The sequence below is a fragment of the Ornithorhynchus anatinus genome, chromosome 4 (assembly GCF_004115215.2).
Source record: "Ornithorhynchus anatinus isolate Pmale09 chromosome 4, mOrnAna1.pri.v4, whole genome shotgun sequence".
Lineage (NCBI taxonomy): Eukaryota > Metazoa > Chordata > Mammalia > Monotremata > Ornithorhynchidae > Ornithorhynchus > Ornithorhynchus anatinus.
In genome coordinates this window covers 133,761,255-133,781,226 of record NC_041731.1, presented here as the reverse complement: position 1 = coordinate 133,781,226, position 19,972 = coordinate 133,761,255, and the positions used below count along the sequence as shown (strand labels likewise).

Sequence of the window (19,972 nt, the reverse complement as noted above, 5' to 3'; positions counted from 1 at the left end):
CTCCGACCCTCCCTGGCGTAAAAAGCGTTCGGAAAACTCCAGGAGATCCCGATAAAAGGCTTCCGGATCTTCGGCGTTCGGCTGTGTTTCAACTGCGCCGCCACCAGAACTTACCTCGTGGGCTCTGGTCGGGCGTGGCTGTATGAAGGATTCCGAGAAGGAAATTCAGAAGTTCAGGAATAAACCTCTGGGATAAGGACACATACTCCAGAAACACAGAGCACACGAAAAGCCCCTTAACCACATCTTGGAGGGACAGGACGGGGCACTGAGGAGATAAAAAGGTTCACCTTGTAAAGATTCGTCTCAGATACGTACGCTGCGTTTAGGTTTTCAACCGCTCCTCGCGCACGTTTGACAGTTGCCAATTTAATAGCAATAATGACTATAATAATGATGATGATGTTGGTATCGGTTAAGCGCTCGCTACGTGCCGAGCACCGTTCTAAGCGCTGGGGGGAGATACGGGGTCATCGGGTCGTCCCACGGGAGGCTCACGGTTAATCCCCATTTTCCGGATGAGGGAACTGAGGCCCAGAGAAGTGAAGGGACTCGCCCAGAGTCACCCAGCTGACAAGCGGCGGAGCCGGGATTCGAACCCGTGACCTCTGACTCCCCAGCCCGGGCTCTTGCCACTGGGCCACGCTGCTTCTCTAATACAACTGTAACGACAACAGTAACGATAACTGCGGTGTATGTTGGGTGTTAAGAAGTCACTTCACTTCTCTGGGCCTCAGTTCCCTCATCCGTCAAATGGGGATTAACCGTGAGCCTCACGTGGGACGACCCGAAGACCCCGTATCTCCCGCCAGCGCTTAGAACGGTGCTCTGCACAGAGTAAGCGCTTAACAACTACCGACATTATTATTATTATCGTTAAGCACTTACTACGTGCCGGGCACCGTCCTAAGCGCTGGGATGGATACAAGCAAATCGGGTTGGACACGGACCCTGTTCCGCAAGGGGCTCACGGCCTTAATCCCCATTTTCCAGATGAGGCCACTGAGGCCCAGAGAAGTGAAGCGACCCGCCCAAGGTCACGCAGCAGACGGGTGGCGGAGCCGGGGATCGGAACCCCGGACCTTCTGACGCCCAGGCCCGGGCTCTGGCCGCCAGGCCAAGGTACGGTGAGTGCCCGGTACATAGTAAGTGCCTAATAAATAGCAAATGAGAAGCAGCGTGGCTCAGTGGAAAGAGCCCGGGCTGGGGAGTCAGAGGTCACGGGTTCGGATCCCGGCTCCGCCGCTTGTCAGCTGGGTGACTGTGGGCGAGTCACTTCACCGGGCCTCAGTTACCTCATCTGTAAAAACGGGCATTAAGACCGTGAACCCCGCGTGGGACAACCCGATCACCCCGTATCCTCTCCAGCGCCTAGAACGGCGCTTTGCACATAGTAAGCGCTTAACAAATGCCATGGTTATTATGATTATTACCCTCCCAAGTGCTCAATTCAGCGCTCTGCACGCAGGAAGCGCCCGACAAGTGCCGTTGACTGAACGACCGATCTGCCGGCGGCCAGGAGGGGAAAGGCCCCCCGATCTCTTTACCTTAGTGAGTAGCTGACTCATGTACATCAGAGCAGGCGTGACCACCGGATGCCAGAAGTCGGAAGTTGGAAAGAGTATCGCCGTTATCTTCAAATGAATGAGCTGAGAAACGGGGAAGAACGGGCAAGGTGACATAAAAATGGCCGTTATCTCCAAATGGATGAGCCGAAAAACGGGGAAGAACGGGCAGGATGACATAAAAATGGCCGTTACCTTCAAGTGGATGAGCCGAAAAACGGGGAAGAACGGGCAGGGCAGGATGACATAAAAATGGCTCGCGGCTCGTTGCATCCACCCCAGCGCGTGGTAGAGCGCCCGGGCCAGGGTGAGCGCTTAACAGATACCATCACCATCACAGATCCTCTCAAGGCTGCGGAAGGGGGGCCACAGGCGGGCGATTCCTTTCCAGTCGATCCTATTTACTGAGCGCTCCCTGACGCCGCCGGTGGCTACTTGTTCACCGTGGTACTGTGTGTTCAGCGCTTACTCTGTGCCGGGCACCGTACTAAGCGCTGGGGCGGATGGAGGCAGGGAAGCAGTCCCCGTCCCACGTGGGGCTCAGTCGCCGTTTTTAAAGATGGGGGGGACTGAGGCCCAGAGAAGTGAGGCGCCCGGCCCCAGGTCACACGGCGGACAAGGAGAGGAGCTGGAATTGGAACGCGGGTCCTTCCGACTCCCAGGCCCGCCCGGGCTCTAGCCACGAGGTCGTGCAACGTTCAGAGCGGCGCGCTAAGTTAGCACCCGGGAGAGTAAAATATAACGGATCTGGTGGGCACGGTCCCTGCCCCCAAGAAAGGCACGAGGTCACGGGTTCTAATTTTGGCTCCGTCCCCTCTCTGCTTCTCGTAGAGAAGCAGCGCGGCTCAGCGGCAAGAGCCGGGGCTCGGGAGTCAGAGGTCGTGGGTTCTAATCCCGGCTCTGCCGCCTGCCAGCCGTGTGACTTTGGGCGAGTCACTTCACTTCTCTGGGCCTCGGTAACCTCAGCCGTAAAACGGGGATGAAGACCGTGAGCCCCGACGTGGGACAACCCGATCACCCTGCATCCCCCCCCGCCCCGGCGCTCAGAACGATGCTTGGCACACAGTAAGCGCTTAACAAATATGACCATTGTTATTCTCTGCCGCGTGACCTTGGGCAAATCACTTCCCTTCTCTGGGCCTCAGCTGCAAAACGGGGACGTAATCCCTCTTCTCCCTCCTACCCGCCCCGTGAGCCCCACGGGGGACCCGATTATCCCGTACCTACTCCGGGGCTCGGAAGAGCGCCCGGCGCACGGTCAGCGCTCAGCAGATGCCGCGGTTACCATCACTATCACCACCATCGCCATCGGAGGGGAAGACCCACCTCCTCCTCCCCGGACCCCTCTCCGACCCCGAGGTCCCAGCCGGTTCCGAGGATCACGAGACTTCGGCGGAGGCCAAACGGAGCCCTGGGTCTCCTCGGCGGAAGACGCGGCATCGCCGGCCTCCGTCGGCTCCGGATTTGCTCCGGGGGAAAATCCGGGGGCTCGATTTTTATCTAAGAGGGCTTACACCGTTTAAGAGGCAGTGAGGCCGGAAACGGCTCTCTCCCTTCCCGCGGCGAGGCCGCGCTCTACGCTGGATGATCTGGGGCTTCGGAGTTCCGAGCCGGCTCCTCCGCGGCTGCCCCCGTTCTGCCTTTGGCGCCCCCCCACCCCCGCCAAAGTCGCTGAATTAAGCGTAGCGGCTAGAGCCCGGGCCTACGAGTCCGAAGGCTACGGGTTCTGACCCCGGCTCCGCCCCTTGTCCGCCGGGTGACCCTGGGCGTGTCGCTTCACTTCCCTGAGCCTCAGTTCCCTCATCTGGAAAACGGGGATGGAGGCCGTGAGCCCCACTTGGGACAAGGACTGTGTCCGCGTCCATTTGCCTGCATCCACCCCAGGCGCGTAGTTCAGTGCCTGGCACATAGTGAGCGCTTAACGAAGGCCATCATCATCATCCACTCATTCAGTTCATTCATTCAATAGTATTTATTGAGCGCTTACTACGTGCGGAGCACTGGACTAAGCGCCTGGAACGGACAAATCGGTAACGGACAGAGACGGTCCCCGCCCTCTGACGGGTTCACGGTCTCATCGGGGGGAGACGGACGGACGAGAACGATGGCGATGAATAGAATCAGGGGAAGCACATCTCGTTAAAACAATGGCAAAGAAATAGAATTCAGTTGTATTTATTGAGCGCTTACTGTGTGCAGAGCACTGTACTGTGTGCACAGAGCTTGGGAAGTAAGATTTGGCAAGAAATGGAGACGCTCCCTGCCCACAGCGGGCTGGGAGGAGGCCCGCTACTACTGGTTTACCATTTTTTTTCCCTGTTTCGACTCAAGTGTGCCTCGTTTATTCTCCCCTTCCGCCCATACACAGAAAACCTTCAAAATGAATGCATCTGGTCGCTCGGTCACAGCTGACGAGCTATATATGTATATATCGTGTAACAGGGGAGCACGTCTCCGATTTAAAAAGACGGGAAGGGGCTTGTGCACCGATGAACAGCCGATGAAAACAGCTCAATAACGTTGGTATCTGTTAAGCGCTTACTATGTGCAGAGCACCGTTCTAAGCGCCGGGGTGGACACAGGGGAATCAGGTCGTCCCACGTGGGGCTCCCAGTCTTCATCCCCATTTTACAGACGAGGTCACTGAGGCCCAGAGAAGTGAAGTGACTTGCCCACAGTCCCACAGCTGACAGGTGGCAGAGCCGGGATTCGAACCCGTGACCTCGGACTCCAAAGCCCGTGCTCTTTCCGTAGTCAGTCCCAGCCCTGGAGCATTTATGTACGTGCCTTTAAATCCTGTAACTTCTTTATTCATATTAATGTCTGTCTCCCCCTCATTCGTTCACGCGTTCAATCCTACTTATTGGGCGCTTACTGTGTGCAGAGCACCGTGCTGAGCGCTTGGAATGGACAATCCGGCAACGGATGGAGACAAGCCCTGCCCGACGACGGGCTCGCAGTTTAAAAGCGGGGAGACGGCCAGGGAGAACAAAATCAGCAGTCAGGCATCGATACCGGCAAAATAGATCAATAGGATCGCAGCTAAATACAGGTCATTAATAAAATAGAGTAATAAATAATATATACAAATAGACCCAAGTGCTGTGGGGAGGGGAAGGGGGGAGAGCGGGAGAGGGGGGATGGGGAGGGGAGGAGGGGCGGAGGGGAAGGGAGGGTTCAGTCTGGGAAGGCCTCCTGGAGGAGAGGAACTCATGACTCTAAGCTTGTTTCGGTAAAGGGCCGTGTCTGCTATTTCTCTGTAATGTATTCACTCAAGCGCTTAGTACAAGTGCACAGAGTAAGAACTCAAGAAATAATATTGTAAACGGCTCTCTGGGCATCCAGCTCTAAGTGCCGGGGCACAGGGAAGCTAATCGGGTCGGACACAGTCCCCGTCCCACATGGGGCTCGCGGTCTTCATCCCCATTTTACAGAGGAGGGAACTGAGGTCCGGAGAATAATAATAACGATAATAATGGTTATGGGATCCGTTAAGCGCTCACTGTGTGTCGGGGACTTTACTACGCGCAAGGGTGGATACGCACAGATCGGTTTCCCACGGTTCCTCGACCCACGTGGGGCTCACAGTCTCAATGCCCATTTTCCAGGTGAGGGACCCGAGGCCCAGGAGGGAAACGACTCGCCCAAGGTCACGCAGCAGATAAGGGGCAGAGCCGGGATTAGAACCCAAGTCCGCCTGACTTCCAGGCCCGGGCTCTATCCAGCAGATCCGATCGATGGAGTGTCCTGTACACGGTAAGCGCTCCAAGCACCGTCGATGGACGAAACACGCCGTGGGTCTCGTTTTAATAAAAAACATGGAAAGCTAACTGATAATCATAATGTTGGTATTTGTTAAGCGCTTACTATGTGCAAAGCGCTGTTCTAAGCGCTGAGGGGGATACAAGGCGATCGGGTTGTCCCTCGTGGGGCGCACGGTCTTCATCCCCATTTTCCAGATGAGGTCACCGAGGCCCAGAGAAGCGAAGTGACTCGCCCAGAGTCACGCGCCTGACAAGTGGCGGAGCCGGCATTCGAACCCATGACCTCTGATTCACATGCCCGGGCTCGTGCCACTGAACCACGCCGCTTCTCTGTAACTGGTAACCGAGGGAAAGCGCTCCCCTCCTGCCGCCCTCCGTGCCGCGGGGACACGTTCAATTCAGAGACGCAGCGCGGCTCAGTGGCGAGAGCCCGGGCTTGGGAGTCAGAGGTCATGGGTTCTAATCCCGGCTCTGCCCCTTATCAGCTGTGTGACTCTGGGCGAGTCACTTCACTTCTCTGGGCCTCGGTGACCTCATCTGGAAAATGGGGATGAAGACCGAGCCCCGCGTGGAACGACCTGATCGCCTTCTCCCTCCCCCGGCGCTCAGAACACTGCTCGGCACACGGTGAGCGCTTAACAAATACTGTTATTATCACTGTCGTTCAGAGCAGCGATGCGGGTACTGTATTCCCCTAATGAGCCTCCCGACGAAACGGAGACGAGAATTTCACGACACGCTGGGGTCGGCGCGTCTTCGAAAGGAGGGGGCGACCTACCACGTCTAACCCCGGAAACGCTGCCCGGCCCTTGACTTCGACCATCTCCTCCGCCTCGTGCGCGGCGTCTCTGAGGACGAATTTCACCGCGTCGCTTGCAGCTTCGGGAAACATCTGGCTCAGGTTGTACAACTGCCTGCGGCGACCGGAGACCGGAGTCACAGATCGCGCCCGAGCGGCGGGGGAGACGAGCGAGGAGGACCGCGCCTCCGTGATGCGGGCGAGGCCCGGCTGCGAATGAATAGCCGGCCCCCGCCCCCGATCGGGGCTAGTTGCTGGAACGAAAACGAGGGACCTCACGGAAAAGGGCGGTGCGAAATTTCGAGGTTATAAATTCGCACCACTTTGAGGAGTGGCACAACTCATCGATGGACGGTAGTTACCGGGTATCGATCACTAGATCACTGAATAAGGCGGCAGGAAAGCGGCGTGGCTCGGTGGCTAGAGCCCCGGCCTGGGGCCTCGTCCCGGCTCTGCCCGCCCCTTCCTTCCCTTCCTTTCCTTTCCCTTCGTCCTTTTTCTTCCTTCCCTTTCCTTTTCCTCTCTCTTTCTTTCACTCTCTCTTTCTTTCTTTCCCTCTCCCTCTCCCTCTCTCTCTTTCACTCTCTCTTTCTTTCTCCCCCCCCTTTCTTTCTTTTCTTTCTTTCCTTTCCCTCTCCCTCTCTCTTTCACTCTCTCTTTCTTTCTCCCCCCCCTTTCTTTTCTTTCTTTCCTTTCCCTCTCTCTCTCTTTCTTTCACTCTTTCTTTTCTTTCTTTCCTTTCCCTCTCTCTCTCTCTCTTTCTTTCTTTCCCTCTCTCTCTTCCTTTCTTATTCATTCATTCGTTCGTTCGTTCGTTCGTTCCCCGCTGAGACCCCATCTTGGCCCGCGGGCCTTCACTTACAAGACCATCTTGTCGACTGTTTTGAGATCCGGCGGGTCCCTGGTTGCCAGCTCCCCCACGTACTCCAGGAGGAATCCAAACAGCTTCTGCAGGGCGTGGGAAAAGAAAACACCGAGATGAGCGGGGAGCCGGCCGCCGGACTTGAACGTTTCGCCTCTGCCGCTGCGTCCTCGGGCCGCACGCAGGAATGCAGAGGGGCCACGGAGTGGACGGCTTGCCTGAAACCCTGACAGTCCCGGGCTCCGTTACTGACAGAACTCTGAGAAGTTCAAAAGGACGGATGTCCATACTTGCACCTTAGGGCACAAGTTCTCAGGCTGGTGACGATGGCATCTGTTAAGCGCTTGCTACGTGCCAAGCACCGCTCTAAGCGCCGGGGAGGGTACAAGGCGATCAGGTCGTCCCACGTGGGGCCCCCGGTCTCCATCCCCATTTTACAGAGGGGGGAACTGAGGCCCAGAGAAGTGACTCGCCCGAAGTCACACAGCTGACAGGCGGCGGAGCCGGGATTTGAACCCGTGACCTCTGACTCCCCAGCCCGGGCTCTTTCCCCTGAGCCACGCTGCCTCTGGCGGGGAGGGTGAGTGTCCTGGATCGTGAGAAGCATAATCACGATTCACAATGAGAAGCATGATTCAGAGAAGCGGCGTGGCTCAGCGGAAAGAGCCCGGGCTGGGGAGCCAGAGGTCACGGGTTCAGATCCCGGCTCCGCCACTTGGGCAAGTCACTTAACTTTTCTGTGCCTCAGTTCCCCCATCTGTAAAATGGGGATCAAGACTGAGAGCCCCACGGGGGACGACCTGATCGCCTCGTATCCTCTCCGGCGCTTACGATGACGATGATGACAACAATACTGGTATCTGTTAGGCGCTTACTATGCGCAGAGCATTCTTCTAAGCGCCGGGGGAGGCACGGGGTGATCGGGTTGTCCCTCGTGAGGCTCACAGGCTTAATCCCCATTTATGGTACGCGTGAAGCACTCAGTAGGCGCCAAGCACTGCTCTAAGCGCTGCAGGAGCTAGGAGTCCATCAGGTCGGACCCGGTCCCCGTCCCGCACGGGGCTCGCACTCGTGATCCCCGCTTTACAGATGAGAGGACTGAGGCCCGGAGAAGTGACCCGCCCAAGGTCGCGCAGCAGACGGGCGGCGGAGCCGGGATTGGAACCCAGGTCCTTCCGACGCCGGGACCTCACCCACTGCGCCGCACTCCTTCCCGGGCAGTCCGGCCTCGGAATCGCGGGGCCTCCGATCGTCATCCGCGCTGCCGTCCGTCTCCCCCTCCGAGCTGTAAGCTCAGCGGGGGCGGGGAACGCGTCCGCCGACCCTGTTCCACCGAACTGCCCGCGACCCTGAGTACGGTGCTCTGTACAGAGCCGTCTGGAGCAGCGGGGCTCAACGGAAAGAGCCCGGGCTGGGGAGTCGGAGGTCATGGGTTCGAATCCCGGCTCCGCCGCCTGTCGGCTGTGTGACGGCGGGCGGGTCGCTTCACTTCTCTGGGCCTCAGTGACCTCGCCTGTGAAATGGAGATGACGCCTGGGAGCGCCACGCGGGACGACCCCACGACCCCGTCTCGCCCCCAGCGCTTACAAGGGTGCCCTGCACATGGTAAGCGCTTAACAAAGACCAACGTCCTTACTGTTACTACAGAGGAGGCGCTCAATAAGCACCGCCGAGCGATCGTTATTTCCAGGCGTGGTGAAGCAGAGCCTCGCGGTGTCGGCAGGCTCCGCCCGGGGGACGGAGAAGACGGAGGAGTTCACGTAAAACATACCTCCAGTTTGGCTTTGTTTCCCACCGCAAAGCTCGGGTGGTTGCACCTCTGAATTCTCTCCACCACCACGAGCTGCTGCTCCGTCGATCGCCCCGACAGGAGAGACTTCAGTTGCTCGAGGGACTCCGGAGCTGTTGAAGACGCAGCAGAGCCGAGCGTTAGACAAGCGACCCAGGAGGGTAATCGGTATTTCGCGTATTTGTTGGGCGCCTACTACGTGCCAAGCACCGTTCTAAGCGCGGGGGGCGAGACGAGGCTCACCGTCCTCATCCCCGTTTTGCAGAGGAGGGGACGGACGCCCGGAGAAGTGAAGTGGCTCGCCCGAGGTCACACGGCCGACGGGGGCGGAGCCGGCATTCGCACCCATGACCTCCGACTCCCAAGCGCGGGCGCCTTCCACCGAGCCACGCTGCTTCTCAAGGTGGCACACGTTCTATATCGCAGACGAAAACGGGCCGGGCTGGAATCCTTGCACTGATTCTCAACTTTTTCTGGAATCCGTTGAGCGCCGGACCACCCGCCAGGCGCCGTTCTAAACGCGGCGCGGCTCAGTGGAAAGAGGCCGGGCTTCGGAGTCAGGGGTCACGGGTTCCACTCCCGGCGCTGCCACTCGTCAGCTGTGTGACCGTGGGCGAGTCGCTTCACTTCTCTGGGCCTCGGTGACCTCCGCTGTCAAATGGGGATTAAGACTGGGAGCCTCACGTGGGACCACCCGATGACCCCGTCATCTCCCCCGGCGCTCGGAACGGTGCTCTGCACGGAGTGAGCGCTTAACGGATACCAACGTTATTATTACCCAATAATCGGGTCGGACACGGTCCCTCATGGAGCTCCCAGGCTTAATCCCCATGTTACAGATGAGGAAACCGAGGCACAGAGAAGACTGTTTTCTTTTTAACGGCACTGGTTAAGTACTTACTAGGTACCAGGCACCGACGCTAATCGGGTCGGACGCGGTCCCTGTGCCACACAGGGCTCGGAGTCCTCATCCCCATTTCACAGAGGAGGTAACTGAGGCACGGAGGACCTAAGTGACTTGCCCAAGGTCACACGGCAGGCAAACAGCAGAGCCGGAATTAGAAACCGGATCCTTCCTGACTCCCAGGCCCGCGCTGCTGCGCTGCTCGAATGTGGCGGGTCTCGAATTCAAATGCTCCGCGCTGTTTAGGCCAAGCCGTGTCTCGGGCGAACTCACCGCGCCGCCCACGGCACGGGGGCCCGTCCGTCACCTACGCCGCGGAGTGGGAAACGACCGGGGTAGAGTCACTTGTCGGCGAGGGGCCGTCGGGTCCCGGCCGGGCCGCGGGAGGCGGGAGACCGGCTGCCCAACGCCGGGGGGTTCTCGCCCGCTCTCGATGGGGGCTTCACCCCCCCCCCCCGTCAGGAAACGGCCTTGGCCTCGTGGAAAGAGCCACGGCCCGGGACTCGGAGGACCTGGATTCGAATCGCGGCTCCGCCCCCGTCTGCCGTGTGACCTCGGTCGCTTCTCTGGGTCTCAGCTTCCTCCTCTGTCGAACGGGGGTTCGATCCCACTTCTTCAAGTAATCGATGGCGTTTACGGGGCGTCTCCTCTGTTCGGAGCGTTACGGAAAGCGTTCGGGAGAAGGAGTGTGGCGTGGCGGCTAGGGTACGGGCCCGGGAGTCAGAAGGTCATGGGTTTCAATCCCGGTTCCGCCACTTCATTCATTCTATAGCACTTATCGAGCGCTTACTATGTGCGGAGCACTGCACTAAGCGCTTGGAATGGACAAGTCGGTAACAGACAGAGACGGTCCCCGCCCTCCGACGGGCTCACGGTCTGATCGGGGGAGACGGACGGACGAGGACGATGGCGATACATAGAACCGAGGGGACGGACATCTCCTTAAAACGATAGCAGATAAACGATGATATATAATAAACCGATAAACAGAAAAATCAACATTCGCCGACACTTGTCTGCCGGGTGACCTTGGGCAGGTCGCATCACTTCCCTGGGCCTCATTTCCCTCGAGGGGGTCGAGACCGGGAGCCTCACATAGGAAAAGGGCCCGAGAGTCCCTCGAGGACACGGTCCCCGCTTGGATCCACCCCATCATCGCTTATCACGGTGCCTGGCATTACAAACGCTAAAATCCGCCCTTTCCTTTCCATCCAAAACGCTGCCACCTTAATACGGTCATTCGTCGTCTCCTGCCCGGATTCCGGCATCAGCCTCCTCGCGGACCTCCCCGCCCCAGTCCGTACTTCACTCTGCTGCCCAGGTCGTCTTCCTACCGAGACACTCGGAACGTATCACCCCGCTCCCCAAAAAATTCCGGTGGTTGCCCACCCACCTCCACGTTAAACAAAAACTCCTCGCCATTGGCTCTAATACGCTCCATCGCCTCGCCCCCTCCCGCCTCCCCTCGCTCCTCTCCTCCTCCATGGCAGCCCGCACGCTCCGCTCCTCTGCCGCCGCTCACCTCCTCACCGGGCCTCCTTCTGGCGCTCACCTGCTCACCGCCGGTCCCTCGTCCACGCCCCGCCTCTGGCCCGGAACGCCCTCCCTCCTCAAATCCGACAGACGGCGACTCTCCCCCGCGTCGGAGCCTTATCGGGAGGCCCATCTCCTCCAAGAGGCCTTCCCGGACGGAGCCCCATTTTTCCTCACCTCCTACTCCCTTCTGCGTCGCCCTGACTCGCTCCCTTCGCTCTCCCCCCCGTCCCAAGCCCCAGTACTTAGGTAAAGATCTGTAACTTTATTTCTTTGCGTCGACGTCCGTCTCCCTTCCTCTAGACTGTAAGCTCGTTATGGGCAAGAGATGCATCCGTTTACCGTTGTTTTGTACTCCTCCAATCACTCAGTACAGTGCGCCGCACACAGTGAGCGCTCGACGAACGTGACCACGCACGACACTGTTATTATTATTGCCGTTCCCCGTAGCGAAGGGCACTCTCGTCTTCCCCTTACCGGCGAACGTGTACGGGAGCTCCGCCCGGGCAGCCTCCGCTTGGGCCCGCTGATCCTCCTCGTCCCCAAGGTCCTCTGCCACCGCCCGGGATCTCCCCTGGCTCTGGTCCTCGTTCCCCAGGGCGTCTTTCTCGCTGCCGACGTCGGACTCGAGGTCCGAGTGGCTATCCGGACCCTCGCCTTCCTCCTCACTTTCGCCATCGCCCCGGCCCTCGTCTTCGCCGGCATCTGTTTCCCGCTCTTCACCGTCTTCTTCCTCCTCAGAGTCGTCCGCTTCCTCTTGGTTCATCTTGCCGTCCTGGGGAGTGGAAAGAGAAGTCAGGGAGTCTCCCAGGCGTTCGGTACAGTGCTTTGCACCCAGTAAGCACTCAGTAAATACGGCTGAATGAACGGCTGAATGAATAAGAATGACGATGATAGCATGTTAAGCGCTCACTGTGTGCAAAGCACCGTTCTAAGCGCCGGGAGGGATACGAGGTGATGGGCTTGTCCCACGTGGGGCTCGCTCACGGTCTTCACCCCCATTTTCCAGACGAGGTCACCGAGGCACAGAGAAGTAGTGACTTGCCCAAAGTCACACAGAAGACAGTGGCGGAGCCGGGATTAGGACCCACATCCTCCGACTCCCAAGCCCGGGCTCTTACTCTCTCTCGAATGCTTATTACAGTGCTTTGCACACAGTAAGCGCTCGATAAACGACAGTGAGGTTCTGATGGGCATCTCTTGCCTCAGAGGGCAATTATTTCCTCTCCTACGACCCTAAACCGCACATGGAGTGGAACTGCAGCGTACGATAAGAACGGCTGGGGTCTCTGTCAAGCGCTTACTACGCGTCCATCACTGTAATGTGGGTATCCGTTAAGCGCCTACTAGGTGCCGAGCACCGTTCTAAGCGCTGGGGGAGATACAGGGGAATCGGGTTGTCCCACGTGGGGCTCACGCACTTTTAATCCCTATTTTACACATGAGGGAACTGAGGCCCAGAGAAGTTAAGGGACTCGCCCACAGTCACGCAGCTGACAAGTGGCGGAGCCGGGAGTCGAACCCATGACCTCTGACTCCGAAGCCCAGGCTCTTTCCACTGAGCCACGCACTGTACTAAGCGCTGGGGCGGATGAGAGATAATCCAGCCCCACCCGGGGCTCCAAGTCTAAGCAGGAGGACGAACGGGTACTGAAATACCCATTCTGCAGGTGAGAGAACGGAGGCAGAGGAGTGAAGTGACTTGTCCCAGGTCACCCACAGCAGGGCCAGGGAGGTAATAATAATAATAATAATACTGATGTTGGTATTCGTTAAGCGCTTACGCTGTGCAGAGCACTGTTCCAAGCGCCGGAGAAGACACAGGGTCATGGGGTTGTCCCACGTGAGGCTCACAGTTAATCCCCATTTTACAGATGAGGGAACTGAGGCAGAGAGAAGTGACTTGCCCACGGTCAGACAGCTGCCAAGTGGCAGAGCCGGCATTCGAACCCATGACCTCTGACTCCCAAGCCCGGGCACCTTCCACTGAGCCACGCTGCTTCTCCAAGGGGCGGAGCGGGGATCAGAACCCAGGCCCGGGCTGCGACCTCCAAGCCACGCTGCTTCCCCACCGGGCCACGCTGCAAATCGAGACTCCCTTCGGAAGCTTACCTCCACCGGAATCTTTCGCGCCGGAAAATGGTACCTCTCATCCACTTTCCGGAGAGGGGAAACGAGCCCCCCGACCCCCTTACTTTATAGGACAGCATTCGGCGATCGTCTCTATCTAGCACGAAGCCGTCGCTTAGGTCGTCCGCCGACGCGTGCTTCGGTTTCGGGCGCTTGTCGTCCTCGTCTCTTCCAAGCATTCGGCGGAGTCTGTCAGCCTGCCAGCCCAAATCAATTCGGCATCGAGTGAGTACGCGCAACGTGTGACGGGGTTCGGTTCGGAACAGAAGGAGAACGAAAACGGACATCTCTCCCCGGGGTTACGTCGCCGACCGAAGAGATGACAACGGAAGAGGTCTGTGCCGTCTACCGGCGCGATTCCCGGCTCCGCTTCATTCCAGCCCGACGTCGGGCGGGGATCGTCTCTGTCTGTTGCCCAACTGTCTTTTCCAAGCGCTTAGCACAGTGCTCCGCACGCGGTAAGAGCTCAATAAATACGACTGAAGGAACCAACGACATTCTACCTTTAATTCTGCATTATCTTTTCCTTCGGGTGCGTGCTTCGACTCAACCGCTATTCAAGTGCTTTCTATTTAAACTTCTCAAATGAACCGAACTGACAGATACGCCTCAAGCCTAAAAAGGAAGATTTTCAGATACATCCTGTTTACCAAAGAAACTAGGGTTTCCTGGGTAGTCACGTACTTTTGTCTTCGGTTAAACCGAAAGCACTTTACGGTCATACCGGAAAAAAAGGTCAGTTTGGGAATCTTTCTGGTCGACAACAGCGATCTTTTTAGTTGTTATTTACGAATCGGGCAAGATGCCAGAACAGCAGGAGTTTAGTCTTAAATCTGGGGTCTTTCTTTTTTCTCTCGACGGTATTTAAAAGGCGCCGGGCACTGTCCGAAGCGCCGGGGTGGATGCAAATTAATCGGACCGGACCGTCAGATGGGGCTGACGGTCTCAAGCCCCGTTTTACGGATGAGGTGACCTGAGGCCCAGAGGAGTGAAGTGACTGGCCCCAGGTCACCCGGCACCCGAGAGGCGGAGTCGGCATTAGAACCCAGCACCTCCCGACTCCCAGGCCCGCGCTCCATCCACCGGGCCACGCTGTTTCCCCCTTGTAAAACCAGAGGGAGGAGAGGGGCTTGCGCTCCGCAGCTGAGAGTTTTCAACGTTTTCTGGGGCGTAGAGACTCTACTCCGTTTGGGGAAATTCGCGTCCTTAACTTCTGTGGAAAACGAGAAGGGACCCACCGCCTCTCTACGGTACCTCTAGCTCCTTGAGTCGCTCTTGTTCTTGTCTAGCCAGCTCTTCCTCGGTCTTCATTCTGTCGGAGGGCTGTGCTTTCATCTCAAAGCCAAGTTCCCGAACCATCACGTCGTAGGCGTCCGGCTGAAAGAGAAAAGCCACGTCGGGACGTCGCCGCTGGCTCCGTGCCAATCTCGCCAGTCAGAGGTGATAACGACGCGGAGAACGGTGGTCCGCACACAGTGAGGGCTCAGTAAACGCGACTGACTGATAATAATAACAATCACGCTAGTAACAGTGGTACTGTGAAGTGTTCCAGGCACTGTTCTAAGCGCTGGGGAGGATACCAGCAGATTGGGGTGGACACAGTCCCTGTCGCACATGGAGCCCACATTCTTAACCCCCATTTTGCGGATGAGGCAACTGAGGCCCAGAGAAGTGAAGCGACTTGTCCGACCTCACCCGGCAGACAAGAGGCGGAGCCAGGCTTAGAACCCTTCACCTCTCCCCTTCGCCTCCCCTCGGCTAAGCCCCTTTTCCCTCCGCTCCTCCCCCCCTCCCTTCCCCTCCCCTCGGCACTCTGCTCATTTGGATCCATTATTTATTACCCTATTTATTTTGTTCACGAGGTGTCCATCCCCTTCTTTCTATTTATCGTGATTATGTCGTTTCGTTTTTGTCCGTCTGCCTCCCCCGATGAATAATAACGTATTCGGTATTTGTTAAGCGCTTACTATGAGCAGCGCACTGCTCTAAGCGCTGGGGTAGATACGGGGTAATGAGGTCGTCCCACGTGAGGCTCCCAGTTAATCCCCATTTTCCAGATGAGGTCACTGAGGCACAGAGAAGTGAAGTGACTCGCCCACGGTCACCCAGCTGACGAGTGGCAGAGCCGGGAGTCGAACCCACGACCACCGACTCCGAAGGCCAGGCTCCTTCCACTGAGCCGCGCTGCTTCCGTGGCTGTGGATTAGACCGTGAGCCCGGCACTGGGCAGGGACGGTCTCTACCCGTTGCCGAATCGTCCGTTCCAAGCGCTCAGTGCAGTGCTCTGCACGTAGTAAGCGCTCAATAGATAGGATTGAATGAATGAACGAACCCAGGTCCTTCTGCCTCCCCGGTCCATCCTCAATCCGCCAGGCCAGGCCGCTTCTTTTCACTAGACCTCGCTGCCCCTCTGGGCTAGCTCAACTCTTCTGTTCTCGGAACCCCCTTCTCGGGACAGGTGTCCGGCCATAAGAACAGCTCTTGACACACAGTAAGCGCTTAATAAATATCATCATTAGTAGTATTATTCAGATAATACACAACCCGGTCCACCGCCCACAGCCGCCATCGCTTCTTCAGACGGATAAGCTCCTCTGACGTGGAGTGTTGTACAACGGACCCGATTCCCGAAGAGCGGCGCGGCTCAGTGGAAAGAGCCCGGGCTTGGGAGTCAGAGGTCACGGGTTTGAATCCCGACTCTGCCACTCGTCAGCTGTGGGACCGTGGGCGAGTCACTTCGCTTCTCTGGGCCTCAGTTCCCTCATCTGTAAAATGGGGATGAAGACTGTGAGCCTCACGGGGGACGACCCGATGACCCCGTATCTCCCCCGGCGCTCAGAACGGTGCTCTGCACGTAGTGAGCGCTTAACAGACACCACCATTATTATTACTGCTATTAATAATAACGGTACTTAAGTGCCTACTATGTGCCAAGCACTGTTTTAAGTGCTGGGGCAGATACGACTTAATCAGATGGACTAATCCCTGTCCCACCTGGGGCTCACATTCTCGTCCCCCATTTTACAGGTGAGGGAACTGAGGCACAGAGAAGCGACTTGCTCGAGGTCACACAGCACGCACAGGCGGTGGAGGAGCCGGGATCAGAACCCATGACCTTCTGACTCCCAGGCCCGAGCTCTAGCCACTAGGCCACGCTGCTCCTCAAATCCAAGAACCTCGTGAACCATTTCAGTGGGAGCATGATGCCCGGGAATCGAGAGGATGTGCCGTCCCCGCAGTGAGAGAACTCGACTGTACGCTCGGCGGGGGCAGGGAACGTGAGCGCGTCAGTTTACTGTTGTGCTGATCTCTTCCGAGTGCTCAGCACAGTGCTCTGCACACGGTAGGTGCTCAATAGATACGTCTGAATGAACGGCTGAAACCAAGACGAATGTCAACCCAGATTCACAGATATTTACAGGCCTACTGGAAAGGCATTTTAATAAAATGATATTAATGGCATTTGTCAAGTGCCAAACCGATCCTCTTCCCCTCTTCAAAACGCTACTTAAAACTCACCTCCTCCGAGAGGCCTTCCCGCACTGAGCTCCCCTCCTTCTCCCTCTGCTCCCTCTACGGCCCCCCCTTCGCCTCTCCGCAGCTTAACCCTCTCCCCCCCCCCCCGCTCCTCCCCCTCTCCCTTCCCCTCCCCTCGGCACCGTACTCGTCCGCTCGACCGTATAGATCTTCGTCACCCTATTTATTCTGTCAATGAGACGTACGTCGCCTCGATTCTATTCGGTCGCCATCGGTTCTTACGAGACGTCCTTCCCCTCGACTCTACCTATCGCCATCGTCCTCGTCCGTCCGTCTCCCCCGATGAGACCGTGAGCCCGTCGGACGGCGGGGACCGTCTCTATCCGTGGCCGACTCGTTCATTCCGAGCGCCCAGTACAGTGCTCTGCACATAGTGAGCGCTCGATAAATACTATTGAATGAATGAATGAAAAGTGCCGGGCACTGTACTAAGCGCTGGGGTGGACACGAGCGAGTCGGGTCGGACACGGTCCCCGTCCCGCGTGGGGTTCACGGTCTCGATCCCCATTTTCCAGATGAGGGAACTGAGGCCCAGAGAAGGGAAGTGACTTGCACAAGGTCCCACAGCGAAGTGGCGGAGCCGGGATTAGGGCCTCCCCTGACGAAGCCCTCCATCCCTCTTCTCCCACTCCCTTCTGCGTCAGTGGCAAGAGCCCGGGCTCGGGAGCCAGAGGTCGTGGGTTCCAATCCCGGCCCCGCCACGCGTCATCTGCGTGACCTTGGGCAAGACGCTTTACTTCTCCGTACCTCTGTTACCTCATCTGTAGAAATGGGGATTAAAAAAAATGTGGGATAATCTGATTAACCGGTATCTCCCCCGGCGCTCAGAACAGTGCTCTGCACATAGTAAGCGCTTAACAGGTACGTAATTATTATCTTTACCTCCCCCACCCAGCCGCACACCACTTCCGTCCACCTCTGTCGCTTATTTATTTCTATTCATGTCCGTCTCCCCGCAAGACACTTTACTTCTCTGTACCTCAGTTACCTCATCTGTAAGAATGGGGATTAAAAAAAAATGTGGGATAATCTGATTAACCGGTATCTCCCCCGGCGCTTAGAACAGTGCTCTGCACATAGTAAGCGCTTGACAGATACCGCAATTATTATTATTATCCCCCCCACCCAGCCGCACACCACTTCTGTCCACCTCTGTCGCTTATTTATTTCTATTCACGTCTGTCTCCCCCTCTAGACCGTAAGCTCGTTGTGGGCAGGGAATGCGCCCGCTCACTGTTCTAGTAAGCACGCAATGAATACGACTGAATGAAGACCCCCACATCCTCCTGCCTCCCAGGCCCGTGCTCTAGCCACTGAGCCGTGTTGCTCCGATGGCGCGGCCCAACTCTCACCTTGGGCTTCTCTTCGTCCTTTTCTTTTCTATCGGCCTTGGGGGCTTTGCGAGACAGAAGGGATTGGATTTCCTTCCAGTCGCTGTCCAGCTTCTCGGTGAGCTCCAGGGCGTCTTCTCGCCGAGCCTGTCGTTCCCGCTGAGGAAAGATACCGGCACGTTGTGTCGTTACCGTTCACCCGCCGAGAACAACAACAAAAAAATCTCATTTGGGGGGGGGGGGGGGTAAAGAAAAGGTCACGCTCACGAAAGCCCACTGAAAAAACAGAAGGAAAACAAAGTCGGCATAAGCCGTAGTAGTCCGGGGTGGTCAAATGCGCAAAAGACCACTGCAATACAATGGGCCAGAAGGCCAAAATAAATACATTTCTCATCCAACGCTGGGGCGGCTGCACGTTCGAGAGGGCTCGTGCAGACGCGGGGTTGGAGTCAAATGGCGCAGAGAAACCTCCCGTCGCGAGCGCGGGCAAAATCACCGCCGCGATCCTCAAATCCCGCGGAACCCTAAAAGATGAATCCAGCGTGCCAACTTTAAGTTCCTCCCCAAACCGGGCGAGGGGCAGTTTCCCACTGGGGTTCTGCCGCAGCTCATCACGCCGACGCCTCACTCACCTTCTCCTGTTTGGACTTCACGATGAGCTCTTCGATGAGTTCCTTCCGCGACTTGGGCTTCTCCTCCTCCTCCTCCTCCTCCTCACCCTGCCGTCCGGGGGCTTTCTTGCGGAGGAGTCCTCCGCCCCCTCCAAAGTGGGCGGCCGTTAACTCGGCTGGAGGCAGAGAAGGCGGAGACCGCCGACGTCAGTCGCAAGAGTCGGCGTTCGGGCGGGTTCTATCGCCGCGCTTTGCCGACGTTTCTTCGGGGGCTGAGTCGGGGGAAGGCCTGACCCACTCCACATCCGAGGCTACCGGGCAGGATGCCCGGTAGCCGCCGAGCTCGCCGGGACCGAGACCGGCCCCCTATCCCGGCCCGGTGACGCTGGCACGGGATCTCCAGTTGGTTGGACAACCCCCAGATGTCTAAGGACGTACACGCGCGCATTCGTGAGCACGGCAGGCCTTTACCCGAGGCCGCTTCCCAATCCCGCGCGACAGACCGCCGAGGGCAGTAGACTTTTTCGGCTCATTCGATCAAGATGAGTCCAATTTAATCGATTCACAACTCTCCGGGGCCTAAGGGAAAGAAAAGGATCCCTGGGCTCCACCTTTGGGTGGTAGCAATATTCTCTCACTCATTCATTCATTCAGTCGCACTGATTGAGCGCTTACGGCGTGCAGAGCACTGTACTAAGCACTTGGGAGAGGACGGCAGAACAACAGGCGGACATATTCCCCGCCCGCAGCGAGCTTAGAGTCTCGAGGGAGAGACAGACACGTGAGCCCGTCATTGGGCCGGGATTGTCTCTATCTGCTGCCGGACTGTCCATTCCAAGCGCTCGGTCCAGTGCTCTGCACACAGTAAGCGCTCGGTAAATACTACTGAATTAATGAATATAAGCAAAATACAGCTATTGAGCGCTTACTGTGTGCAGAGCGCTTAGTTCAATTGAGCAATAAAGAGAGACGATCCCTGCCCACACCGGGCTTACAGTCTAGAAGGGGGGGAGAGCCCCCGTGGGTCAAAGGGCTGTGACCAACTTGATTATCGTGTATCTACCCCAGTGTTTAGAAGAGGGCTTGGCGCACAGCAAGCGCTTAACAAATGCAACAAGACGGGAAACGTGGCAAGCAAATCCAGCTC

General features: G+C 57.5%; 1 protein-coding gene across 1 annotated transcript in view; it reads right to left on the bottom strand.

Moving 5' to 3' along the window:
* NOP14 (NOP14 nucleolar protein) overlaps positions 1–19,972 on the bottom strand; it is a 52,030-nt gene that overhangs the window by 11,937 nt on the left and 20,121 nt on the right. Inside the window, exons 4-13 of the mRNA XM_029062985.2 lie at positions 18,847–19,001; positions 18,236–18,373; positions 14,601–14,723; positions 13,412–13,543; positions 11,694–11,991; positions 8,762–8,892; positions 6,991–7,076; positions 6,108–6,243; positions 1,548–1,649; positions 115–268 (exon numbers count right to left, since the gene is read on the bottom strand). Of these exons, the coding sequence (XP_028918818.1) occupies positions 115–268; positions 1,548–1,649; positions 6,108–6,243; positions 6,991–7,076; positions 8,762–8,892; positions 11,694–11,991; positions 13,412–13,543; positions 14,601–14,723; positions 18,236–18,373; positions 18,847–19,001 (1,455 nt within the window). The remainder of the gene's footprint in view (positions 1–114; positions 269–1,547; positions 1,650–6,107; positions 6,244–6,990; positions 7,077–8,761; positions 8,893–11,693; positions 11,992–13,411; positions 13,544–14,600; positions 14,724–18,235; positions 18,374–18,846; positions 19,002–19,972) is intronic.